Below are 18,210 nucleotides of genomic sequence, written 5' to 3' on the forward strand. Positions count from 1 at the left end.
ACAGCTGCTTCAGTCCTGGGCAGGCAGCCCCACCCAGCCCCAGGCGAGGCGTCAAATGAGCCCAAAGGAAGGCCAGTGCTGCCAAGCCCTGGAGCCTCCCCTGGGCTGGACCTCACCTCAGTCAGTCAGGAGGAGACACAGGGCAGGTTTGGGGCTGCCACGAGACAGCAGGGGGCCAGGGTAGGCAGGATGCGTCCCGCAGGAGGGAGGGGACGCTCCTGCCGCCTCAGGGAGGGGTGCTGGGGTGGGGTCAGAAGGACTGGCCATGCCAGTCATGGACCTGGAGCGGGCAGGGGCCAGGTAGAGTCCAGGAGGCAGGGGCTCCCTCAGGAGCCGCACATCCCAGACGGAGACACTGTAGGCCAGGGAGTGACTTCTGGGCAGGCCATTGGAATGGCCCTGCGTCTCAGGTGAGGTCTGGCAGGGCAACGGTCTCTGAGAACAAGCCCCAAGGCTGCTCCTACAGCCAGGGCCAGGGGGCGGGCTGGGCCCCCCAGGAGGAAGCCTCAGGACACAGGACCGGCTGGAGTCAGCCCCGCAAGGATGGCTGGGCTGCCCGCCGGAACCAGAGGACAGAAAGAGTCCCTGAAACTCCCGGGGACAAGGCTATGGCACACAGAGGTGCGGCAGAGCCAGGTGGTCATTGAGGACCTCCTCGGCCTGGGGCCAGGGGTTGGGCAGGACACACGAGGGTCAGATGCCCCAAACCTCTCTTCCAGGTCTCCCGCCTCTGAGCCTACAGGGAGCTGTGGAGGCCCCCCCTCTGTGGCCACGCAGCAGGCCTGTCCACACAGCCCTGGCTTCTCCACAGCCCAGGCCAGAAATAAGCCAGGGCAACTCAGAACCAGGCACGGTGCTCTCAAATTCTGCCGAGTCCCAGCCACGAGCTCCCTGCAGCCACCCCTTGGCCAGCACCAGCACTGGGCAGGCACCTGGCCCTGCTCTTGCGGGGCTTACCTGTGACGTCAGCACCCACAGTGGCCAGAGGCGGCAGGTTCGGGGAGCAGAAGGCTGCGAACCTCCGAGCATCCACCTTGGTCGTCCGGTTGCCCCGAAACAGCTGATTCTGGAAGAAGAGGCAGACCTGCGGGAAGGAAGCGACAGAGCTCAGAGCAGCGGCCACCCTGTCCCTGACCCCTCTGCCCTCCAGCTTCCTCCCTGCCATCAATGGGGTGCCCAGGCCCAGGGGGAGGCGGGACTGTAACCCCACCCACCACAGGCAGAGACCCTCCTGGGAGCAGGTACCGCCCTGCTCAGGCCCTTTCCTGCCCTGCCACCTACCCCCAGGCTAACCGGAGCCTGCAGAGGCCTGGGGACCCCAGCGCCTGGGGTGTGCAGGTGGCTGGGTGGCAGGAGGGCACCGTACTTCCTTCCCTTCCCACCTGCCCACTGCCCCCATCCCTGTTTCTTAGAGCGCCCTGGGAACTCATCCCAAAGGTGCAGCGAGCACAGCTGATGCTGGAGACCCGCTGCCCACGGTGAATGGGAGTCCCTGAGGCCCTCAGGAGCCGGTGTTAAGCTGCTCAAGAGCCTAAGGGAAAGCCCCTGCCCCAAGGCTGGAGGATCTTTGCACACATCTTCCTGGGATACCACATGACAGGGAAAGACATGGAGGAGGGCAAGGGACACCCTTCAAAGCCATGCTGGCTGCAACCTATTTTTATAGAAACTTATATACATATCTCTAATGTAAATATCCATCGTAGGAGGTCTTATAGAAGCTTTCATACATATCTCTAATGTAAAACTTACATACATATCTCTAATGTAAATATCCACAACGTAAGATCTAGAAGACAGCGCACCCAGCCATTGGCAGTGGCGTCTGGGGAGGGGCCTGGGGGGACTTTGTTTCCCGGCTGCTCTCGGGCTCCCGCCCCCGCCCCACCTGCCCCGCCTCCATGCGTGCCAGGCAGGTACCTCTGGGATCACATACTGGCCAGCCATGAGCAGCGCCCCCAGCAGGTTCTCACGGCCGTCGCTCCACAGGGCATGGATGGACACCTGGGGGAGAGGCCACGGAGGAGCTGAGGCCTGGGACGCCCAGAAGCCTGGGATGCCCAGCTCATCACTCCAGGGAAACCTCCAGGCCCAGCCCAGGAGCCCCAGGTGGGGTGTGGGAGAGAGGACCGGCAGGCTTGGACTGCAGCAGGCAGCCTGGAGATGGGTGTCTTGGGGGAATGGGGTGCTCAGAGGAGCTGGGCAGTAAGCCCATCTCCAAGGCCGCCAACAACAGCTGCCCCTGCAGACGATGCCAGACTGCACCCAGGACCTCAACCCACCCACCAGCTCCCTTTACAGGTCCAAGAGCCGAGTGCTGGCAGCAGAGGCCAGCCGGTCCCCATACTGGAGAACACACCCCAGGCCTCCCACCCCAGCTGCCCTGCCCAGCTCCCTTGCTACCCCAGCAGAACTGTGGGCTGGAAGGAGGGTGGTGGGGGTGAGGGGTGGGTGGGCTGTGACAGAAAGGAACTGCCTCGCGATGCCAGGCACAGTACAGCTCCTCCCGCAGCTGCCTGTGTCTAGCATGGGCGACCGTGCCCTATGGTTGACTGAGTAGCGTGTCCCAGGAGGGCGCAGGTGGCCGTGCAGAGGCCAGGGTCTTCAGGAGGAGGCGGCCGGGCAGTGGTCAGTGCAGGGCCTCTGGAGGGAGAGAGCCCTGGCAGGGGGTGGCAGTCCTAGGTCCTGGGTCCTGGGTCCTCCCTGGCTCAGCCCTTATGTGGTGCGTGGCTGTGGGTGAGTCCTTGGCCTATAAGCCTGTTTCCCCATGGGTATAACAGGGATAAGGATGCCCCGACAAAGGCCAACATCAGGGAGAGGAGAACATGCATGTGAACATTCCTGGGGCCCGCAGCGCTCGTAACTGTGCCGTTGATTCCCCTGGAGAGGCCCATGGGACGTTCTGCTGCCCCAGGGCTCGGGAGTGTCTGGAAAGAGGAAAACCAGCCGGAGTCCTGTCCCTCCTTCTCGAGCTCTGGGGCGGGAGGTGCTGCTCCCCCCTAACAGGTGTGCAGTAGGCCCCGGGGAGACCCCAGAGGGACAAGGGAGATGGCTCCAGGCAAGCAGAGCGGGATGGCTGAGCCGCCTCCCTGGACTGCTCCCCGCAGACCTCCTAAGACAGCCTCCATGGAGTTTCCTGGAGCTGCCACCAAGCTCAAAGGGACATAGGTACCGGGTTCCCACACAAGACCTTAGCCTCAGCCATGGGAAAGGATCCCAAGGGGCTCAGGTGCCACTGCCACCCGCAGGCAACAGGAACCCCTAGTCAGCCTCTAGCCGACCTCCCCTGCCACCTCCCCTCAAATCCAGTTTTCCAGAACAATCCACTGGCCTTGGCTTATGGGATTTGTGCTGGGTTAGGTTGAGAGAAGCGGGGAAATCGTGTGCCAGGGCCCCCAGGATGGCATTGCCTGGAACCACAGTGGGTGGAGCAAAGAGAGGGACAAAGGCAGGGACGCGGTGGGGGCCTCCCGGCACTGCTCTGTGTGTAGCCATCCTGCTGCGCCAGACGGAGAGGTGGGCAGCGGCCGCGAGCAAGCATCGGGAGGAGAGGAAGGGATGCCTGGCACCCCCAGGGCCGAGGTGGGCATGGCTCTGGGGGCTCCAGGGCCTCACAGCTCCCGGGGCCACCAGCAGGAGATGACCTCCTCCATGGGGCAAGTGGGCTGGCACCCTGGCAGGACCTGAGCACTCGTGAGGCCCAGCACGGGCCCTGCAGCAGCCAGCTCAGGAGCTGCCGGGCTGAGCAGGAAGCCCAGGATCCCGCAGCGGCCGCCGGCAGCACAGACTTGACTTGTGGCCTCAGGAAGCCCCGATTCCTAGGAGCCCCGGGCCCCTGAGGTTACCTGGGCCCCAGTGAGGATGACGGTCTTCTGCAGGTTCTCCAGCATGAAGGACAGCATCGAGGCAGCAAAGGCCATGGTGTCAGTGCCGTGGATGACCACAAAGCCGTGGTACTGCTTGTAGTGCCTCTGCAGGAGGGGCGCACACTCAGGCAGGCCAGCCCCTCGGGGAGCAGGCGTGGGGGAGGGTGCAGCAGGGGGAAAGGGTCCAGATGCAGAGGGGAGAACTCGGGGGAGGCGCCCATGGGGCCCTGGCCTGGAAGTCCCTCTCTGGAAGGTGAGCACCTGGCGTGGAGTCCTGGGACCCCCACGCTCTCCCTGCCCCGAGGCTTCCATGCCACTCAGGTGCACCCACCGCGCGCTGAGGCTCCCCTCAGAGCACTCGAGAATGAGTCCCTCCGAGGGGCCTCTGCACATTCCTGGAGGGTGGGAGAGCGCCTCACATGGCAGCAGGGGGCTGTGGTAGTGCATGAGCCTCGAAGCCCAGACGGCGGATCAGGCAAGAACACAATGGTGGGCATAAGGACGCCTGCAGGGTCAAGGCACAGCCATGGCCGGGAGCCAGCAGGTGACCATGGAGGTTGCCTGAATCTGGACCTGGGCTGGGGGGCAGGACACTGAAGGGCAGCAGTGAAGCTGGTCATGCAGGGACGTCTCCTGGCCACCACCCCCTGGAGGGTGGCAGGTCCAGGCTGTGGCTGCCAGGGCACCGTTCCAAGAGCCCAGGGTCCCATACTAAGCCTGGGCCTGCCTGGTGGGCTATTGAAACACCAAGCCCTGTAGGCCCGGGGAACTGCAGAGGAGCGGAGGCCAAGGAGGGGAAGGGCGCCCTCTGCTGGCCACTCGCGGCAAGACGGCAGGCTGGGCCCCTGAGCTGAGAAGGCCTTTGTGAGGCTGTCCAGGGCTGGTCCCTGACCACAGGGCACCTTCGTGGGCCTCAAACAGCAGTGAGGCCTTGTCCGGTGAGGGCTGCCGGCCACAGATGGAGGAGCCTGTCCTGGGTGGTGCTGCCCCCCACCCCGCTGCTGGGAAGGGGAAGCCTAGGTGTTCCCACTCAGGGGAGCAGGGGGTTTGTAAACGAAGCAGGTGAGAATTGGGACTGGAGAGGGCAGGAGGCCCCTGCCAGGGGAGGCAGCTCAGGTAACATGGGAGCGTGCTGTGGTGGGGGAGAATGGAGAAGAAAAGCTGATGAGGTGGGGGGTGGTTCTGCCTGCAGGGTGAGCACACAGGTCGCTGTAAACCACAAGAATCTGCAAGAAGTGCTGTGGTCCTAAATCCACTAAGACCCCAACTGGGGAGGGGACGGACAGAGGGCAGTGAGCCGGTGACCAGCCAGGCACAAGGAGCGTGTCGGCCCTCAAGGTAGCATCACACACCATGCCCCAGATACTAACTGAGACAGGCTAAGATAGCTGTTCCCGCTGTGTCCTCGCCTGGGAAGTCGACTTGGCCCTCTACGTCCACCCCTAGCTTGCATGAGGGAGGGGGCCTCAGAGTCTTGCCCCCAGCTCTGACATGTGGACCCTGCCCGGATTTCCTGAAGCTGCCATTCCCAGATGCTCCCAGGCCCCAGGCTGGGCAGGCGGACTCCACCCCAGACCCTGCAGCTCCTCACCTGTCCCAGAGTGTTTCTGTGGGCCACTGCCCATCCACCAGCCCCGCCCATACCCAGAGCCCTGCCCACACGCATAGCCCCACCCACACAAATAGCCCCACTCCCACTCTACAGCCCCACCCACAACACAGCTCCACCCATGAAACACAGCCCTGCCCACACAACACAGCCCCGCCCACACCCACAGCCCCCCAACACTCCACAGCCCCGCCCACTCTCCACAGCCCCGCCCACACTCCACAGTCCCGCCCACACTCCAAGCCCCGCTCACACTCCCCATTCCCACCCATGCTCCCTAGCGCCACTCACACCCAACAGCCCTGCCCACTCTCCACAGCCCCACCCAGCACTCCCCAGCCCTACTACCTCGATGGTCTGGGCAACGCGAACCCACTCAGCGATGGTCATGTCACTGGAGTCGAAGAGGGGCTGGCACTCCAGCACGGTGTAGAGGATCCTCTGGTTGGGGGTGGCCGGGCTGCGGGACGGGAACAGCAGGAGGCGGAACTGCAGGCTCCTGCTCTGCACCTCCAAATGTCCTGACCTGCTCTGCTCCCCTCTGGCGGAGGTGGGGCCCCTACGCCAAGGGCTCTGCACACAGCAAACTCTCAGCATCCCAGGCACAGGGCCCGGACCCCTTCCACCTGGAGCTCCCCACAGGGGCGAGGATGTGGGTCAGGATGGGCCACTCCCAGCAGTCTTCTTCCCACAGCAGCTCGGAGAGGGGGGCTGGGACCAGCCCATGCTCCGGCAGGAGAGGCTGCTGGCAGGAGGCTCGCCTGCGACGGCTGTGGTGGTCAGCCACCACGAGGGCAACTCCCAGCTCACCCCCAGCTGTGGGGGACATCAAGGAGCTGGGCCCAGAGCAGAGAAATGGAAGGATCTCCATGCTGGGGACAAGGCCGCCTGGGCCAGCCGGCTCCTGATATACAGGGTGCCTAGATGGGAAGCCCTCATCACACTTGCCAAACCAGCCTGGCTGGGGGTGTGGGAGAAGGGCAGGGAGGGAAGGTGGGACCAGGCACAGGGGCACCCTCAGAGGCTCAGGCTCTGGTGGAAGGCGGCTGCTGGTCAATCCTAAAGCCCTGTGAGCTGAGGGGATGTTAGAGACAGGGGTGAGCAAATGGCTCACGTGGGCCTGGCCAGCAGTGCCCAGCCTCGGGTTCGGTGCCCCCCAGCAGCCATGCCCTGCCCGGGACCGGGAGGAGCCCACACTCACGGCAGCACCAGGATGTCCTCAGAGAGGCCGCAGGCTCGGGCATGCTCTTCGTCATGGAACATGGGCAGTGTCCTCAGGATGGCAGCCAGGCCCGTCCCAGGCATGAGCACTGCAGGCAGAGTCCAGGTGGATGGTGGGGTCAGGGACTGGCAGCCATGGCCTCCTCCTCCCTCACTGAGGGGCAGGACCAGAGCTGGTGGGATGGGGTTCCTGTCTTATGACAGTCAGAGGCTTGGAGGAAGGGCTATGGCTGCCCCTGGGACGCCTCAGAGGGCAGGCCGCTGACCCGCGTTTGGAAGCCATGGCTTCCTGCCTTGGAGCCCATGGTGATTCCTCATTTCACACCTGGACAGCCCCAGGAGCTCTGCCCAGGTCTCCAGCTGCTCTACTCAGGCCCTGCCCCTGCTCCCACCCCTTCTCCAAATGCTCAGTCCACACTCCTCACCAAGGTCCACGGGGCTCAGCCTTTGCCTCACTGTGGATGTGCTGCAGGCTCTGCCTGGAAGTCCTGCCTCATCTCCACTTCTCACCCAGTAGGTGCCTCAAGACCCAGATTGGAGCACCACCTCCAGGAAGCCCTCCCAGATGCCCAGGCTGTACTGCTGTTCCCACATTCTCCCTCACTGACCCTCCAGCTCCGAAAGGGCATGGACTGTGTGACTCCCTCAGGGTCCAGCCCAGGTCCCCTTCCCCAGCTCCCCGACCCAGAGGGCCTCGCACACAGCAAGTGTGTGTGCGAGGTTGGCCCCACCCCTAGCAGCTCTGCCACCTTCCTGCAGCCTCTGCATCTCAGTTTCATCCCATAAACGGAGACCTGGCCACACCACTCATTCCCTGGGGCCAGCCGCTCAGTGTAAAGCCCTGACCCCTCAGCCACCCGTCCAGGGCCTCCAGCCAGCCCCGAAGCTCCCTCCTGGCAGCAGTGTCCTATCCTATCCTGCAGACCCCCGCCATGGTCACCTGCTTTCCCCTGTCACCCTCTGCAGCCGCACCCGTCTCCTATCACTGGTTCACAAACTAATCCCAAACTCGGCGATTTAAAGCAGCCCCCTCTGATATCCCTCCAGCCGCACCCCTGCCTGCCGTCGCCCTCCACCGCTGGGCTCAGCCCGGTCTCCACATCTCTGCCTGTTAAGTCACCGGCCCCAGGACACCAGCCCCTTGGCCCCATGAAGGTTTATGGCACCCATGATCTTCTCTGGCCTTACACAAAGGCCGGTGGAGCCCCGGCGACGTTTGCCGGAGGACTGGATGATACAGGTCGGCGGAGGTGCAGCCACTGACAAAATCACCCCGCCAGTAGGGGTCAGGCAGCAGACGGGGGAGGCAGAGCCCATGCGTGTTTGTCTACCCGTCTACCCTCCGAGGCGCCCAGAGTGCAGCCAGGACACGGGCTGCCAGAACAAAGGTCTGGACTCACCAGCCCTGTGAACCCCAAGGACCCAACCTCAGACCCTGGGCATCCAGAGGGCCAGGGTCCACCCCACACTGGTGTCCAAGTGTCCCTGTCTCATGTGCGGTGGGTTGAAAAAGCATACTAGAAGATGTCCACATCGCAGGGCCCGGCGCAGTGGCTCAGGCCTGGAATCCCAGCACTTTGGGTGGCTGAGGTGGCGGATTGCTTGAGGTCAAGAATTCAAGACCAGCCTGGCCAACATGGTGAAATCCCATCTTTACGAAAAATACAAAAATTAACTGGGCCTGGTGGCGCACACCTGTAATCCCAGCTACTTGGGAGCTTGAGGCGGGAGAATCACTTGAATCTGGCAGGTGGGGGTTGCAGTGAGCCAAGATGGCACCACTGCACTCCCGCCTGGGTGACAGAATGAGACTGTGTCTCAAAAAATTAAATAAATACATAAAAATAAAAAAGATGTCCACATCCCAATCCCTGGTACCTGTGGGTGTCACTTCATATGGAAGTGTCTTTGTGGATGTGATATTAGGGGTCGTGGAGGTCAGGGAAGTGTCTTTGTGGATGTGATATTAGGGGTCGTGGGGGTCATGGAAGTGTCTTTGTGGATGTGATGTTAGGGGTCGTGGGGTGGGAGGTGGGCCCTAAAAGCCCTCTCGTGTCTCCTTACAGGTGGGAGGCCACAGGGCATGGGGAGGTGGGAGGCACAGAAGAGAAGGCCATATGACAACAGGGCAGAGCGGCCCTTGGAGATGCTGGGCTGGATGACTGGAGTGATGCGGCCACAAGCCAAGGATTGTGGCATCCACCACACAGCGGAGGTGGCAGGGGCAGTTCCTCCCACAGAGCCTCAGGAGGGAGCGGTGCCCTGCAGCACCCTGGCTCAGCCTGGGGAAACCCCTCTCAGGCCTCAGCCTCCAGACCCGAGAATGAACTTCTGTGGTGTTCAGCCGCCCGGCACAGCGGCCACAGGAAATGAAAAGTCACTCTCCACTCCTTGTGGCAGGTGAAGCTGGGGTGTCTTATGGGGAAGGTGGAGGGACACATCTGGTTTGGCTTTGTGGGACATACGTTGCGCAAGGTCACCTCCAGCTGCTGCTGACTCATGTGGGGGAACAGCTTCCAGAAACTTCCAGGAATGCTGCAGAGTGGTAGGCGTGGATATGGGCCCTGCTGTCCCTGCCAGGGGGATGTGTGGGCACCACAGGCGAAATCAGCCAAAGACAAGACTAAATTCTCTTGGTGTCCTCTTCTCTCGAGCAAAACACTGAATATGTGCTTTGCAGTGGTTTGTATGGCTCATACCTTTAAGCCCAGAATTTTGGGAGGCTGATGCAGGAAGATCACTTGAGCCCAGGAGTTCAAAACCAGCCTGGTCAATTTCTTTCTTTTTTCTTTTTCCTTTTTTTTTTTTTTTTTTTTTTTGAGACAGAGTCTCGCTCTGTTGCCCAGGCTGGCATACAGTGACGCCATCTCCACTCACTGCAACCTCCACCCTCAAGGCTCACGCGATTCTCCTGCCTTAGCCTCCCAAGTACCCAGGGGCGTGAGTAGCTGGGATTACAGGCATGCACCACCACGCCTGGCTAATTTGTTATTTTTAGTAGAGACGGTGTTTCGCCATGTTAGCCAGGCTGGTCTCAAACTCCTGACCTCAGGTGATCCACCTGCCTTGGCCTCCCAAAAGTGTTGGAAGTACAGGCCTGAGCCACCATGTCTGGCCAAATGTTCCTTTTTCAAGCCTATACTGTCGCCAGTAAAGTTTTCTTACCAACCTGCAAGTGAACCACTTTCTAATTCTGGGGCTCCAGTACCTCACCCCGCAGTCAATGTGTGGTACGTCAGCAGCCATTCTAACAGGTATGCAGTGGGATCAGGTTTTTTTGTTTGTTTGAGACAGGGTCTCACTCTGTCACCCAGGCTGGAGTGCAGTGGCAAGATCCAGGCTCACTGCAACCTCCATCTCCTGGGTTCAAGCAATTCTCATGCCTCAGCCTCCCCAGTAGCTGGGACCACAGGCACCCACCACCACATTATGGCTAATTTTTTTTTTTTTTTTTTTTTTTTTTTTTTTACTATTTTTAGTAGGGGTTTCACCATGTTGTCCATGGCTGGTCTTGAACTCCTGACCTCAAGTGATCCACCTGCTTCCACCTCCCAAAGTGCTGGGATTACAGGTGTGAGTCACCGCGCCTGGTCAGCCGGAGCAATTTCTTTTATTTTAAAGAAACACCGACTTTCACACCTAACTCTGATTTTGTAACTCGTATTACTTTTCTCAATGAGGGCCCTCCAAAAGCTTCAAGGCCTGCAGAACCTGAACGCTCCGGCCCTGCCTGGAACCTCTTCCTTGGCCTGTCCAGGCAGGTGCCTGAGTTCGCTGGTGACCTGGAAACTCCTCAGCCCCTGCTGAGACCTGGAAGCACACCTGGAAGGGAGGGCCCCACTGTCACCACGAAGTCAAGCTTCGGCTCAGAAACTCGTGAACGTGTAGCACCCATTCAGGAAGGAGGTCCAGGCCACGGGCACAGACCCCGCTGCAGTGACCAAGAAGCCACGGGCATCACTCCACCCACAGTCTCGGCTGCTGGGACCCATGTGGCCAATGGGCAGGGAGCTCCTCTCCGCTGCCTGGCCCCAAAGCTCTGCCCTCCCTGCTGTGCCTGCAAGGAGCCGGGCTCAGGAGGGACTTTGGGACAAGCTGGCAAGTAGGTGGGGCTCCCAGTTTGACACAGGAAGTCTGCAAGTTTCTCGGCCGTATGGAACGTGGCCGCTGATGCCAGCTTGGGCTTATCAGCCGTTTTTGGATTCACTCTGCCCCTTGACCTGTGATAGCTTCAGTGAACTCAGAGAAGGGATGGGTCGAGGGGCGTCCCCGCAGGCATCGCCTCTGCCCTCCCTGAACTCTGGCAGGGCTCCAGGTGTGCAGCGTTCCACCCACAGGTCGCTGTTTACCAGCAGACACAGAAGCTGTTCCAACAGCGACAATCCAAACAGCTTTACTGTGGCACGGCCACCACTCCCCTCTCACCTCCCCAGGGAAGGCCAGAGCCCACGTCAGCAGTGTGGAGGGAGTAAATCATTGCCGCCTGGCGGGGCTGGGACTCAGGGCAGTCGTGGGGGTTTGGAGGGTGGCTCGCCTGGACTCCGGGCCTGGTTCCCTCCCTGGCCTGTGAGTGCTGCCCTCGCTCCTGGAAGCCTTGTCACTTCCCACGCCATGAGGCTCTGCATGTCCCCAAAGGACGCCTGACTGCCGTCACACAGCAGAGCTGGCATGAGGGCCCCTGGTCTCCCACAGCCCCGGCCCTCGGGCTCCCCAGCTGCTCCATGGGCGTGCGTGGTCCCCTCATCCAGGAAGACAGTGGGGACCAGATCTCCTGTCTCTTCCTCCTTCGTCTTCTGGGGCTGAACCGTGGGCTCCCTAGAAGCCTTCCTGAAGTGGAGAAGGGTGGGCAGTGAGGATGCCGGCGACGGGGGCACAGGAGGGCCTGGGGCTGACAGCAGTGTCCTGGAAGCCCTCAGCGTGGAGCCAGGAGATGCCGCCTCATCCTGTGGTGAGAGAGACCCTCACCTTCACGAGGGCTCTGAAGACACGCGCCCTCGCCGGCTGGGACAGGCTGGCTGCTCCAACCTCACGAGGAGTCGTGGGGAGCCCATTCCTGCAGGTTCCTAGAAGTGGATGCCCCACTTGGGTCAGCTAGCAACAGCTAGGGGTGACCTCACAGCCACACGAGGACGGGCTGCTGAGCACAAGCCAGGACCCCAGTGCACAGAGCACCGAGGGATCTCAGAAGGCTGCTTCAGGTCTGAAGACTGACGCCCCACACCCAGTTTCCAGCATCAAAGTCTCTTGTTCCCCACCCAGACGCAGGACCTCACAGCCTCTTTCAGAAATGTGGTTCACGCATGTGAGTGCGCCCACAGGCTGCTGCGGTGAGCACGCAGGGGCCAAGCGAGACGGGTGTGTGGCGGGGTTGCAGTCAGAGTCCACCTGTCCCTGCAGCTTGGACCAGTCAAGAAGTATGTGTTGAGCTCAATGAAATTGCAGTTGGCCACACACCAAGCCTGAAGGGGTAGTGTCAGGGGTGTCGGACCAGGCCCCAGACAGAGTTCCCAGGTCCTGTCCCTGCTCAGGGGCAGCTCTGGCAGGCTCCAGCCCTGCTGGGCTCCCCCCTACTCTTTCTTGCACCTTGCAGGGCTGCTCCTGGCCTGGTCCTCTCCCACCTTTGTCCTGCAGGCTTTGTGTCCTCAGAGAAGCCCTCCCTGGGCTGCCTCAAAACTCCAGCCACCCACACACCAGGCCCAGGCCCTGTTATCAGCTCACAGCCCCTGCAGGGCCCTGGCAGATCCTGTCCCTGGGACTAGCTCCTTAATGCGTGCCATCCCTTCAATGGCAGCCTCTCTCTCTGGCTTGTGAGGGTCAAGCACAGGAACTGTGTCACTCTTTGTCAGTGGAGTGTCACACAGGGGCGTTTGCCAAACTGTGAATGACTTTGTTCCATTCACAGGCAGAGGGAGAAGCGCAGAGGAGGCTCCCAGCAGCCTGGACAGCCGTGTTCCTGGGGCCTGAGTCCCTCGTGGACGAGCCCCACTAGGCTTTGTCTCCTGGGCTGGGCACGGAGTAGGCCTCCAGAGGGTCTGCACCAGTCACGGTGCGGCGGGTGGAATCTGAGAGTACCGACAGAGTGCTGGTGGCTTCTGAGCGGCCACTGCAGCGGAAAGGGGTGACCAGGAGGGACAGCTGCTGGGGAACAGGCCGTGAGAGGGGGTGGGGAATGGAGGGACAGGGAAGTGGTTGGCAGATGGGCAAGGGACAAGAGAATGTTCTGGTCATGCCAGGGGAGGCCCTGGGGCTCTGGCAGAGCTGGAGAGGGTCCCAGCCATCTCAGGAGGGAGAGCTGTGGTGGACACAAGCAGTAGTGTGGGGAGGAGCCAGGGCAGCAAGGAGTGGGAGGAGGAGGAGGAGTAGAAAGGGCTCCCGAGGGAAACGCAGGCAGCGGCCCATGGAGGGTCGCAATGAGGTTCAAGACGGGCAAGGGGGCTGTTCTGGCCCCGAGGGAGGGAGCACCCCACACAGCAGAGCCCACGTGGGGGCCCCAGGAAGGTCCTGCCCTCCTGGGGAGCACCCAGGCATTCTGGAGGCTCCAGTGCAACTGTCCTCTCCCCATCCTGGTGGCCTCAGGCTCCCCAAGCTACCATCCTTCCTGTGCCCAGCCCAGGCTGGCAGCACTGTGCTGGAGTACCACAGAGCTCGGTGCCTGTCCCAGGCCTTGACCCTACCCAGGCAGAACTCAGTCCGGGTGTAATCGCTGGTCTCTAGTCAACTAGGTCCACACAGGGGCAGAGGAAGCAGGGCTCTGAGGCCACCTCCAATGTGAACGCATGTGTCCCCGCAGATGCCAGGTGGCCCCAGTATCGTGCCAGGCACTGCTTCCTGACCAGAACCCCAGGGAACTCAGGGGATGGGGACACCCTCCCGGGTGTCGCAGGTGAGGGGTCCTCGCAGCCTCCTAAGCCTTCCCGGCTTGTGTGTCCAGGGCAGCAGGGGCAGACCAAAGCCCTGGGGCCCTCCTGCCCCATATTCCAGGGCTCCAGGGCGCTGGCCCTCAGGGGCGCAGCGGCAGCACAGGGCGTCTGGCCCCAGGGTCGCAGGGCGCTCCCAAGAGCACGGCGACCACAAGGACCCACCGACCTCCTCTGTCCAGGTGGGGGCTCCGCACGCGGGGCCGGCGGTGGCCGGAACCGAAGGAGAGCGACCCCAACCCGCAACCCCCAACCAGGCGCGGATCTGACTCCCCCACAACCCCCGTGGGTGCAGGAGGGTCAGAGGCTCCCGGTCTCGGCCAGGTCCAGAGGCCTCCCCCCGCCCAGGGCGCCGGGTCTCAGACTCACCGCCGAGCTCACTCCGCATGCCAATGGTGCCGCCGGTGTAGACGGCCAGCAGCCTCCGCTCGGACCCCACCGCGCGCGCCATGCCGGACCAGGGACCACGGGAGTGGACGGGGGTGCAGCGGGGACGCGGGGCCTGTGGGACTCAGGGACTGCCGGGAGGAGGCCCGGGGCGCCGGGGGCAGCCTGGGAGGGCGGGGCCGGCGGGGGCACCCACGGGGAGGGGGCGGGAGTGGAGTCCGCCCGGGAGGATGGGAGGCCCCGCAGAGGCGGGCGGGGACAGGACCGGGGGGCGGGGTGGGCCCAGGGGACTGTCCAGGGTCGGAGAGGCGGAGCGTGGCGGGGTGGGGGCGTGGCGTGGCGGGGAGGGGGCGTGGCGTGGCGGGGAGGGGGCGTGGCGTGGCGGGGAGGGGGCGTGGCGGGGAGGGGAGGGGGGGGGGGCGGGGCAGGGGCGGGGCCTGGCGGGGTAGGGGGCGGGGCACGGCCTTGGAAACATGTAGGAAGAGGTGAGGTCTGTGAGGGTGGCAAGGGTAGCTCCTGCCTGTGGGACCCGCTGGGGGGTGGGGAGCATCTGTCCAGGGACTAGGGGGCAGCCAGAAAGGCAGGGACAGGGGCGGGGCGGGTCCTGAGCCACCCCGCGGCCACTGGCCCTCCGTGGTGGCCCTGTGTGTTTGAGTAGCTGTGACATGTGGTGCCTCGCAGACCGTAGTGCCCAAGGCCCTCCAAGACCTGAGCACAGTGGGGGCTCCGTGTCCTCTCAAGCAGCCTCCACAGCCCCGGTGCTCCAAGGCGGCATTGCTGCCCAGGCCCTGCTGTCCCTCCACTGGGTGGCTAGAGGCAGGCAGAGCTGGACCAGCCCCTCCACATGTGCACGTTCACACACCATCCAGAGGAGCCCCCAGGGCTGGAGCCGGACCGGCAGGAGTATCGCCGTCTTAGACAAACACCGCCATTTTAAGTTCCCTTTGATTAAAAAACTGCCTAAATCCAACCCAAAACACCTCAGCCTAATAGCTAATGTCAGTACAACCATAAACCACAAGTAACATCTCCAACCAGAAACATGCCAGCCTCGAGATAACCTCCCCTCGGACCGGAGACATTCCAACCCCGCAATAAACTTTCCCTCACATAGAAACATTCCAAGCCTGCGATAAGCTCCCAGCTTCCTAAACCCTTAAAGATCCTTAGTCTGTAAGAGAGAACGCTCCTGACCAAAATCGGCCAGAATAAACCCTCTGAGGTTTATTCTCCAAAATAAACCAGTCTTTGACTGTTGAGCCGCTTTTCATGTTTCTTTCCTCTTTAAATCCTACAGAGTCCACCCCACTTCACTCCCGTGAGAGCCCAGGAGGGCAGGGCAGTGGCGGGTACAGGGTCCCAGGAGGGTCCCAAGCTGCAGGCTTGCTCCCAGGTGGACAGAAGATCCACGGCCTCCTCACCTCCTGGCACCTTGACTGCCTGGAGCACTGATGCCCTTTGGTGGGAAACTGTGCCCTCAGAAGGCGCCAGCACTTGACAGATTCCATAATAAAAATTATTATTATTATTCTGTTACCTGGAGTGCAGTAGCAAGATTTTGGCTCACTGCAACCTCTGCTTCCCAGGTTCTCCTGTCTCAGTTCCCCAAATAGCTGGGATTGCAGGGTGTGCACCACCATGCCCGGCTTTTTTTTTTTTTTTTTTTTTTTTTTTTTTTTGGTATTTTTAGTAGACACGGGGTTTAACCATGTCGGCCAGGCTGGTCTTGAACTCCTGACCTCAGGTGCTCCACCTGCCTCGGCCTCCCTAAGTGTTGGGATTACAGGTGTGAGCCACGGCGCCCAGTCCCATAGAACTATTTTGGTAGCAATAGTGCAAAATTAATCTTGTCTGCAGAGAAGCAAATGCATTCTGCCCAGCAAAAGTCTGTGTTAGTTTTCTGGGACTGCAGTAACAAAATGAGTGATTTACAGTGCAAGGAGGTCTAGTTCTCACAGTTCTGGGGGGTGGAAGTCTAAGGTCAGGGTGTCACGGGTTGGTGTTTCCTGCGAGCAGACGGTGCCTTCTTGCTGTGCCTCACAGGGTCTTTCCTCTGTGCAGTCACGCCTCCCTGATGATCTCCAGATGTCCAGACTTTCTCTTTTTATAGACATACCAGTCATATTGAATTTGGGGCCTCATTTTAATTCAACCATCTCTTTAAAGTCTACCTCCAAATACAGTTGCATTCTAAGACATTGGGGTGTGGGGGACTTCAACATTTGAATCTAAGGGAGACAATCCAGCCCATCACAGCCCCCTGAAAATCCAGTTTCGCGTTCGTTGGCACATTCATGTCAAAATTCCTCATCTGTAAGTGTCAGTTTCAGGACTTCTCCTCTGAGCTGGTCCTCACAGCTCCCTGGGTTAGGGAAGCACTTCGACGCATGCTCACCCTGCATCCCTGTGAACATCACGTCTGGCCCTTTTGGGGAATCATCCTTTAACAACGTGCCTGCCGCCATAAATTCTAGGAAACCTTGTTTGGGGCCAGGGCAGCCTTCACTGGCAATAATCCTCACTGAGGTGGCTTTTCTCCCAGGTGCCAGGAGCCCGTCAGGTTTCTGCTGTGGAAACCTCAAAAGCACCAGAGCTCGATGCTGCAGCTTCGCCTGAAGACACTGCTGGTCTTTGGACAGCTCCGCTGTCCTGCTTCGTTTTTGCCTGCGTCCACCTACATCTACAGCGTCCTTGGACGGAACCTTTCACGCAATATAGAAAGCTGGCTCTGTGTCAGGTGCCTTTGTAGGCATGGGGGAGGCAGCCCCTGTCCTCCTGAGTGTACCAGCCAGGGTGGGGGCCATAGTAGACAAAAATACCAGCATCTGGCAGTGACAGTGCCCTGAGGAACACTCAGGGAACAGAGAGACAGGCAGTGCTGTTTACAACAGGGTGATCAGGGAAGGCCTCTTCGAAGGGTTGGCATTGGAGCAAAGCCAGCATGCCAGGCGGGGACAGGTGCCGAGGCCCGAGGCGGGAGCGAGCATGGCCCCACAATGCCCAGGTCAGTGGGGCAAGAGCACTCAGAGGGAGGGGACACCCACTGAGTGACTGTGGTGCCAGGTGAGGACTTGCAATTTAACTCCAAAGGTGAACACCAGCCCTACCAAGGGTTGGGCTAGTTTGTTTATTCTCTGGCTGCTGTGTGCAGAGAGACTGAGACAAGAATAGGGTCAGGAGGGCTTTGGGCAGGGTGGGGGAAGAGCTGGGGATGGGGAAGTGCGAGGTGGGAGTGCTGGGAGCACAGGCTGGATCTTGGGAGGTACCAGCCGAAGAGAAGAGGAAGGGTGACTCTCCTGTCTTTGGCCAGAGCAGCCACGGAACGGGGATGTCCTTACCGAGAAAGCAGGGGCTGGAGTGGGGCTTGAGGCCGGGCAGAGGGAAGCAAGGTGTGTTGGACGCATCCTGCTTGGGGGCCACCTGGGCAGGTTCGAGGAGACTCGGCTGCGCGTCCTGCAGTCAGCGGCACAGGGATGACAAGGTCACGACAGCAGCGAGGTGTCAGCAGAGACAAAGGCCCCAGTCTGAGCCTGGACATTCCCGCCTCAAAGGCCAGGAGGAGAGAACCCAGGACCGCGAGGGGAGAAGGCCAGGAAGCGATCTGCACGTGAAGTCCCACGGCGTGGTGAGGGAAGGCCAGAAGCTGGCCATGTGTGGAGCAAGGTGGAGGCTGCTGCGGCCTCACCCCAGCTGAGTGGCGTGGACGGGCAGACGTCTGTCCCCCCGGAGGGACACTTGGCCATCGCTGTGCTGCCTGCTGCTGAAGGAAGTGCTCTCCACCAGGGGCTGGGTTAGGAAGGTGCAGGATGTGCCGGTCGCTCCCTGGCTCCTGGCCCCCTGGCTCCCCAGGCGGTGTAGTGCCAGGAGGTGAGTCCAGGGAACCTGGGCAGCCCCAGCCAAGTCCCCAGGTTCTGCCCACCCTCCTTTATTTCTGATTGTTCAGAAAAATGTTTCCTTGGCCACCCAGGTCTCTCCTCATCCCTCTTCTCTCTCACTTCCCGTCTACACCCTCCCCAGTGGCCCTCCTTCCACACAGCACAGCAGAGTTCTCGGTGGGACCCTCCCAGAGTGTTTATAAAATCCACTCCAGCCCCACCCAGAGCTCACTGCGTGGAAGGGCATCTGCCATTTGACAATGCCCAGTGGTCCAGACCACCCTACAGCCCTGCCTACCTTTTCTGCACCTCTTCTTCTAGAGCAAGGTGCTCAG

General features: G+C 61.2%; 3 protein-coding genes across 46 annotated transcripts in view; 1 reads left to right on the top strand and 2 right to left on the bottom strand.

Annotated features, from left to right (window-relative positions):
* The window catches only part of ASPG (asparaginase), a 29,956-nt gene extending 15,821 nt beyond the window's left edge, over positions 1-14,135 (bottom strand). For all 3 annotated transcript variants that reach the window (XM_050798415.1, XM_050798416.1, XM_050798414.1), the window contains exons 1-6: positions 13,983-14,135; positions 6,677-6,785; positions 5,824-5,935; positions 3,846-3,971; positions 1,921-2,004; positions 958-1,084 (exon numbers count right to left, since the gene is read on the bottom strand). In XM_050798415.1, coding sequence (XP_050654372.1) covers positions 958-1,084; positions 1,921-2,004; positions 3,846-3,971; positions 5,824-5,935; positions 6,677-6,785; positions 13,983-14,064 — 640 coding nt within the window. In that variant the 5' untranslated portion in view covers positions 14,065-14,135. The remainder of the gene's footprint in view (positions 1-957; positions 1,085-1,920; positions 2,005-3,845; positions 3,972-5,823; positions 5,936-6,676; positions 6,786-13,982) is intronic.
* Positions 1-18,210, bottom strand: part of SIVA1 (SIVA1 apoptosis inducing factor) — a 692,134-nt gene that overhangs the window by 668,718 nt on the left and 5,206 nt on the right. The window lies entirely within an intron of this gene.
* ATP5MJ (ATP synthase membrane subunit j) overlaps positions 1-18,210 on the top strand; it is an 819,915-nt gene that overhangs the window by 637,197 nt on the left and 164,508 nt on the right. Inside the window, exon 1 of one of the 42 annotated variants that reach the window (XM_050798477.1) lies at positions 14,412-14,417. The exons of the other annotated variants lie outside the window; for them this stretch is intronic. The gene's annotated coding sequence lies outside the window, so the exon portion shown is untranslated. Of the gene's footprint in view, positions 1-14,411; positions 14,418-18,210 lie in introns of those variants that run through there. 42 annotated transcript variants of the gene reach the window in all.

The sequence above is a fragment of the Macaca thibetana genome, chromosome 7 (assembly GCF_024542745.1).
Source record: "Macaca thibetana thibetana isolate TM-01 chromosome 7, ASM2454274v1, whole genome shotgun sequence".
Lineage (NCBI taxonomy): Eukaryota > Metazoa > Chordata > Mammalia > Primates > Cercopithecidae > Macaca > Macaca thibetana.